Raw genomic sequence first — 7,789 nt, 5'->3', positions numbered from 1 at the left:
TTTGTTCAACCGAAAGACCCAGTGCGGTTGACTTGTCTGAGTCCGGTAATTTACTCTCTTTTTTGTAAAATATGTTGCGTTGGGTTTAAAAACACTGGTTTTAAATGTGGTTGGTTCTGTAATTTGTTCTTCACTACAAAATGGCAAAAAAAAGTTTGAAATAGTATTTAGAAATTTGCTTCTATTATAATCGAATGTATCTAATTGATTGTTCAAACCATCGTTGATTGGTACAAAATGGCAAATTAACATAAAACATGGATAAAAACTAAAAAGTAGTGGCCACATTTATGTGCTAAGTGCCCCAACTTGGACAACCCATAGTCAGCAAACGTTGAGATCCTATCCAAATATCCAATTTATCATCCCCTCATGCCGAAATCACAGAGAGGCGCAAAGAGTGTGAGAGAGCGCGATTTCTTCATTCTCTCTCAGGGTTAGGATTTTTGAGGCTAGGATGGGTAGCAGGTTGCAAGGGAAGGTCAAGTCGTTCAATGAAGACAAGGGTTTCGGGTTCATAACCCCCGAAGATGGTGGCAAAGATGTGTTCGTCCTTTTTTCCTCTATCCGAACCGAGGGATTCCGTACCCTACGTAAAGGTGAGGAGGTAGAGTATGAGATCGGGACTGAATCTAACGACAGCACCGTAGTCGATTATGTCACTGGACCGAACGGTGGTTCTCTCCAGGGAAGTACTCGCGGAACCGGCGATGACGGCCCTAGTGGAGGCGACGATAGCTACGGAGGTGGTGATAACAGCGGTAGTGCTCGTTGAGTGAAGGAGGTTGGTTGGTTGAGTGTGTATGTACTAATGTACACATTTAAAACTCTCTCCCTTTCAGTCTTCGGATTCTGCTTTAGTTTCCTTGCTTGGTCTTTTTTATTTTGGTTTGTTTGGCTTTCTAATTCTGTATCATTTGAACTTTCATGGGTTATTGCATGGCATGGCTTTTGTTTCAGTAAGAGATGAGTTGGTGATGGGAAAAATGCTTTTTTGTGAGCTCACTCCGTAATAATCAAGTGTATACACACACATGGTTGTTAAAATAAGGATTTAGATAGTAAGATCCTATGATCTTACGTTCTTATGTCAACAAAACGATCTGGATAGGTTTAAAATAGCAAATTTAATAACATCGTACTATCTTAACGATCTTATCGATTTTAACAATTTAACCGATCTTAATTGAGTGGGCTTATCAGTGCATGGGCAATGGGTTAATGGGCAAATATGCTTATGGGCTTATCTGTAAATAGATTGGGTAACCATCAAATATATATTAAATTACCAAATATATCATCAAGAGATTTTGCGCAGCTTGTTAATACTTAATACTTAAAATTGTTGGTCTTTACGACAAAAAATATGGATATTTAATTTTAGGGCTATGATGGTTGTGGAGTTTGGAAGCAGGTAGTGTGGTTCACTAATTTGGCCGTTTACATTATTTAACTTTTATTTTTAAAAAAATTGTCAAATCTTACAATTCAATCTTATTGTTCTTTCATTGATCTTAGATAAGATTTCGATTTTGACAATCTTATTACAAAGAAATATATACATACAGTCGGTTTGGCCTAAAAAAAGATCCATACTCGAAAGAAAACAAATAACGATATTTCAGAAGGAAAAAAGTTGGGCTTGTGTTGAATTCACAGATGCGATCGTCTTTCTAGTGGGATGGGAGGAGCTTCGATTCCGGCTCCAATTCTCCCCCAAACCATGATTTTTGTTTTTAAAAATGACATATTAGAGTTTAGGAGTTAGAAATTATTGTTTAGGGTTTAGAATTTAAGGTTTAGGGTTTAGAATTTAGAACTTATAACTTAGTTTTTAGTATTGGGATTTAGAAATTAGAATTTAAGGTTTACGGCTTAGAACTTAGTATTTTGATTTTTTTTTCCCAAAATCAACTATATTCTAATATTATTAACACCACAATAATTAATCATACATTTTAATTCATGATTTAACATATATAGTTTTAGGGAAAAATTGAAGCCGAAATTGGAGCCCCCTATCCCAGTGTATCTAGTGCTTCAACTAGAATCGTTGTTGGATGTTGAGCTGCCTTCCACTTGGCACCTACCATGGCGCTAGCTATACATAAAAGAAAAACGTGTATATAAATGTACACAACACATGTGACATGTCACATGTAGTATTGACAAGGCAACCTGTATTCATTCTTGTGGACTAGTTTGTTCAGAGGCATCACTTGACTCAACTAAAGGTTGGCTCAGCTTAAGGTTGTATTGTGAGCAATAGCAATTGTAATAGTATTTTTTTGTTGGGACCAACAAAAAGCATTGGAGAATGTGTTTTACTGATGTGGCTGAGTCAACAAAATATATTGATATAATGATGTAAATTTGAGAACTTCATTTTTATGTAATAGAGGTGAGACCCAATATTAATTTTAGTGTAAAATCTGTGTTGTGTGTGATGTGGGGCCTAGCCATGAGCAAACATATAGGCATTTGAAGTTTCATGCTCACATCTTACGACAACAAAATGAAGCAAATATATTAGAGCATGAAAAATTTTGATGGCGCATTTAAAATATATTTTTTGCAACCCATGCCCCATCAAATAGCAACCATTGAGCATTATTAATGCGTATTCAAAAAAAAAAAATTGATGGCTGTATTTTCATGATTTTTGGAACTGCCTTGGAGGCTTGAGAGACATTGAACTTAAGGATTCCTTTGTTGGAAAAAGCTTTAAACCCTTGAGGACGATGATGGTTTTCAAGGAAGTAGTACTTGATATGATCAATTTCTCTTGATCTTGCGTTAGTCTGCTTTCATTCATTTTTAGTCCTATTATTGATAGATCGTTGAGTCGATGCTCTTAGTTTTATATAATTGTTTTTGTTAGGTTAATGTTTGAAAGTCACATCATTACAAAATATTTACAGTACGTCTTTATGAAAATATTTACATATTCGGACCCCAATCTGGATTGGATTTCAGACGTACTTAAATTATCAGACTTGGATTGATTTAAATTTGGACAAATAAATCGGACAATAATTTAATTCAAGTTAAGGTTCAGACAAGTAAATTGAACAAGATTTCTATGTTTTGACCCATACTTATTTTAAACCGAACATAGATCTTAAATTTGGACATGAATTTCGAACATATAATTTATATTCAAACTTAATTTAATGCTAATGGTATAAATTTCATCATCCACGCCGAATTTTATCACCCTAATAATTGTCCTTTAATCATTAAGTAGCATTATAAAATTTGTGAAAAAAGTGGGTGACGTGGCGTGAACATACACTCACCTCACTACCTGCCGTAATAGGAGTAAACAAAATAATTTTGATTTTTGAAAAGAGCAATAATCATATCATAACTCTCAACTCAAGTGTTCAAAGTAGATGGAGGAGAGTGAGTGACAGAACCCAAAACCAAACCAAAGCAGCAGACAAAAGCTTCAACCTTCTTCATGTCTCCGTTCGAATCTCCAACATCCCCAATTCAATAACCCAAAACCCTATAATCTTAAAAAAACAATGTCTTGGCTCTTCAAATCTCTTCAATTTCAATCCCAAGAATCGGATTCCTCTTCCCAGCCGGAGCAACATGACGATGGAGAAGGTAGTCCCTCGAATCGCGGGGGTGTGAAAGAGGACCTGTCGGTCATCGGAGAGACTATCGGCCGCCAGCTGAGGGGGGTGGCCGCCTTCCTCGCTCCTCCACCATCCTTATTGCCGTCCGAACAAGAGGGACAACAACCGCCGGAATCATCGTCTTCCCCGCGGCAGGCTTTGCTTGGGATCCGCGACGATCTCGCTGAAATCGGCGGTAGCTTCAAGAGCGGGCTGTCGCTTCTCTCGAGCAACAAAGCGGTCACTGGGATCTCTAAGTTTGCCTCCGACTTCTTGCAGTTTCAGAACCAAGAAGATGAAGATGAGGATTATGTTCCAGGGGTCACACATGAGGTTATTGAGTTTGTGAATGAGATATCTGCGCGGCCAGAGTGTTGGACCGATTTCCCTTTACCACTGAATGATCATGGTAATTCCGAAACTTAAATTTTAACTTTAAAAAAGTGTATCATTGTTAATAACATATACTGCGGATTTTTAGTTCTAATTGAAATTGATTGTCGAACCATGAATACATTTCACATTTTTGATTGTGTGTAAACTGCTTTTGAAATCGTCTTTTAACGTGCCTTTTGGTTGTATTGAGGAATTGTAGTTAGCTTTGTTAGCTTTTCCATCTATAATACTACATTCCAACTTCATACAAACCTTTGGCATTTTATCATCCTTTCTTCCATTTTAGATGCTTGAGTGGAAATAGAGCACTAAATTTCAAGTCATGTAGGTTCCTAACATTCTAAATGAGAGATGCAACGCTGAGTTACTATGTTGGCGTTTTTTCTTTTTCAATTTGGATGTCTGGAGTGGAACGGGAAATCAGATGTTATGTTTCAAATAACTTACTGAATCAATTAAGGTAATGAGCATATTAACCCAATTTTGATGCATTTGCCTGTCTCTTGCCTTTGTGGATACTAATCTGAGCAACTACCTTGGGCCTCTTGGCATAGTTCAGGTCTGCTAATGTCTGGTATGGCATTCAGGAAATCCTTATGAACAGTAATGCTCATGCTTTTTGGGTGGAAACATTTCTGTTCAAACATGTTTTATGTAGGAGGGTAAGATATTTGATATACTAATAAAAAAAAAAGTAGGATATTTGATATGGCAGAATGATTAGAGTTAGAGGGATTGATAAGAAGGCTAGATGCTGAACTTATACTAGCGTTGCATTGGTAAATCAAATTTTCTATAAATTTTAGTCCTTTCCTTCGAGTTAGTTGTGATGCTTCTGTAAAATATCTTAATAATATTGCTGATTTGCTTTTTAGTTTTAAAGAATGTATTGACAGAATGCATATAATGTGAAAAGACAATTATATTGTTAGATATGGGGGTTGTTTCTTAGCTGTTGGAGCAGTGGAATAGGGGTTATCTCTTATGAGCTGAACTTTTGAAACGTTCCATAGAAGTTGAAGAGTTTTCTGTTTATGTTGGCAGTATCCCAGATAACTCAAATTACCTCTTTTACCTTTCTTGCAACCTGTAGGGAGATGGAGTTATATGGCTTACATTACTGTGCCATTTGTCTTGATTCATGGCTTGTTATTTTGCAGATTTTAGAGTTTCTGATGCTCAAAGGGAGCATGTCTCAGCTGTTGAACGTTTGGTTCCTAGTTTCACAGATCTTAGAATTAATCTTCAAAATTTCATGGGAGAGGAACAATTTTTGATGATATATTTTATACTGCTGCTTCCAAGACTGAATGAACATGAATGTGAGCTTCTGTCATCCCCCCAGGTAAGATCTTTTGTCAATAGTCTCTCTCTCTCTCTATATATATATATATATGTTTTGTTTTGTTTTGTGTTAAAACCTAGCAATGACCTACTGTATGACACTTCATCCAATCGTGGATGTTTGTTTGAATGGGGAAGAGGGAAGGAGGAGTATATGAAATTGAAGTTGCCTCTCTTCCCTGTTTGGAAGTTATAGTATTATGGGGTTGGATCTGGACACTGGCTCTCAATCTCAAATACCGCTTCTTTTAATCCCTCGATAAATGGACAAACTTCTGTTGCCTCTCTTATGTTTTTTTTTCCCTAAAATAAGGATTCAAACAGAGAAACAATACTGACTGGTGGCTGGGCCTTCTCTTCTGGCTTTCTGTAAGAAACTTTAGCTATTATTAATTTATTATATGTCTAGCCGACAATGCCTATTTTTTTTTTTTTTTTGTAGTTCACTGATTTGTTCACAATTTTTATACTGAGTATTAGATTCCTATTAGTTGTTCTAGGAAGGGGAAGCAAACTAATCAATGACATTTATTTATATATTTGGTGTGTAACAAAGTAAATAAGACACTCGAATGGTTAGAAAACTGAACTTAAGCGATGACTTAAAGGCCTACAGAAAACCTAAAGATAGGTTCTGCACTATCTGTTAATGGTCCCTTCACTTGATACAGTGTTTTTGGTGTTCCTCATGTCCCTTAACTTTTCTTTTACAGTCACCTGTTTTGCATGTTTTCTTATATTGTGGTGGAAATCTTTCGCTTATCCAAAAACACGAGTTTCATTGTCCGGTTCCATCTCAATATTGATGTTGGATCTGTTTGTAGCCTTATCTGGTGTGGCTTGAGATTAAAACTTAAAAAGCATAGAAAAGGGGCGGGGGGGGGGGGGGGGGGGGGTCTTCTTCAGATGTTTTAATTGGAAGTGAATGGAGCATGTATAGTTATATCGTTGGATGGGTATATATATAAGGCCTCTATTTATTGTTTACATTTTTCCAGTAAACATTTCTCCATCATTAATCATGATCATTTACATAAATCTACATGAGAAATTAGTGATATGAATTCTCCTTCACCCACAGTAAAAGCAGGGGACACCCTAAAGAACTTTTCATTTGGGTGAGTTGATAGGTTTGGCCAAATTTTACATTGGCCACCGATCCACCACAACCTTCCTCCTTTATCCAAGCTATAGGATCATCTGTACAGCCAGGTTACTGGCTTTCCTTCGTTTTATTTTAGTTATTGTTTTGGTTTAGTTAGGTTGAGGGGATTTCATTTAAATGCATGAAGGGTTTAGAAACCAGTTTATTGCTTGCCCTGAGGATTTCCTATTCAATAACTAAACTGGAAAATTATGTTGGGCTCTCAAGAAATTTAAAACACATTCCAATGCACCAGTAGAAGATTTATTCCTTTTCCTTTTGAGGATTGCATCACTGAAACTTTACGTATTTGCAGATAGTTGAAACAAGAAACATACTTCTCCAGAATATCAAGAACAAGAGGAATGCAGAGGCTGGGAGCTCAGGTGGCTCTAGAAATTTTATATCTCAAGAGGAGACCAAGGAGGGTCAGACTCAACTACGTACAGGCTCCGAGGAAAAGGAGCTTGTAGAAATTGTCAAGGAGGGTGAGAGTCAGAAACATATTGACTCTGAGGAAAAGGAGCTTGCGGAAATTGTGAATGGAACAGAAAGGATAGAAATTGGTAATCAACAGAAGAGTGACCAGAGGTTAGAAGAAGCAGGTATTGATGCAGGCACTGCTGTGAACCTTGAGGAAAAGCTTGAATATGATGAGGATGTCTCATTCAGTGATTTGGAGGACGATGAAAATGACCTTCCTACCCGATCATCAGCTCTCAGGCCAGCACAGGACAGTAGCTCTTCACCAGCTAGATCAAGTGACTGGGTCCAGCTAAATGAAAGGTCTGAAGCTTTGGGTGTGGTGCAGAAAGTTAGCCGTTCAAGTTCTCAAGATAAAGATTCAGAGGATGAGGCAAACGACTGGCTTAGAGTGGATGATTTTGACTAGCTTCCTGGCTGTTTGGTTGCTTATTATTTTTGCTGTAAAGTTTCATTTTCTATCTTCTTTTAAATCAATAAATCGTTGGATCCTGCCCAACAAAAACAATGTCTTATTTTATATTTGTACATACCAAGTCAAAATCACTAAAATTATTCCAAGTTGAGAAAGTTGATCTGCTATATTTAATCTTAATGACAAAGTTGTTTTAGGGCTTTGTGGGAGGTGGTGTTCTGTATTTTGCTGCATATCCTGTCCATCCTCCATGGCGGTGCAGATCCCATAGCAGCAATCCTCTCTCTTCCTCCTCAAATTTGTCCATGATTTTATTATTTTTATAGGTTGGGGAGCTGGTGAACATGACTTTTTTCCGCATATTGGGTTGCGACAATTTGG

The 7,789-nt window shown here is 37.1% G+C and overlaps 2 protein-coding genes across 2 annotated transcripts; both read left to right on the top strand.

Moving 5' to 3' along the window:
- The first annotated feature begins 457 nt into the window (after positions 1-457).
- Positions 458-775, top strand: LOC119992684 (cold shock-like protein CspE). Its single transcript, XM_038839479.1, has one exon. The coding sequence runs from the start codon at positions 458-460 to the stop codon at positions 773-775; it is 318 nt and encodes a 105-aa protein (XP_038695407.1).
- Positions 776-3,359: 2,584 nt separating this feature from the next.
- On the top strand, positions 3,360-7,588 carry LOC119992557. The gene is made up of 3 exons (XM_038839311.1): positions 3,360-4,035; positions 5,183-5,367; positions 6,827-7,588. Exons 1-3 carry the CDS (start codon positions 3,531-3,533, stop codon positions 7,400-7,402), a joined length of 1,266 nt encoding a protein of 421 aa, XP_038695239.1. The 5' UTR covers positions 3,360-3,530; the 3' UTR covers positions 7,403-7,588.
- The last annotated feature ends 201 nt before the right edge of the window (positions 7,589-7,789 follow it).

This window comes from Tripterygium wilfordii, chromosome 23 (genome assembly GCF_013401445.1).
Source record: "Tripterygium wilfordii isolate XIE 37 chromosome 23, ASM1340144v1, whole genome shotgun sequence".
NCBI lineage: Eukaryota > Viridiplantae > Streptophyta > Magnoliopsida > Celastrales > Celastraceae > Tripterygium > Tripterygium wilfordii.
The sequence above is the reverse complement of the archived record's forward strand: the minus strand, read 5'-3'. Positions and strand labels throughout refer to the sequence as shown.

Excerpts from the sequence above, each read along its gene's own strand:
- LOC119992557 (XM_038839311.1), top strand. The coding sequence starts at position 3,531 with ATGTCTTGGCTCTTCAAATCTCTTCAATTTCAATCCCAAGAATCGGAT. Across the intron at positions 4,036-5,182 it reads TTTACCACTGAATGATCATG|ATTTTAGAGTTTCTGATGCT; the intron begins GTAATTCCGAAA and ends GTTATTTTGCAG. Across the intron at positions 5,368-6,826 it reads AGCTTCTGTCATCCCCCCAG|ATAGTTGAAACAAGAAACAT; the intron begins GTAAGATCTTTT and ends ACGTATTTGCAG.
- LOC119992684 (XM_038839479.1), top strand. The coding sequence starts at position 458 with ATGGGTAGCAGGTTGCAAGGGAAGGTCAAGTCGTTCAATGAAGACAAG.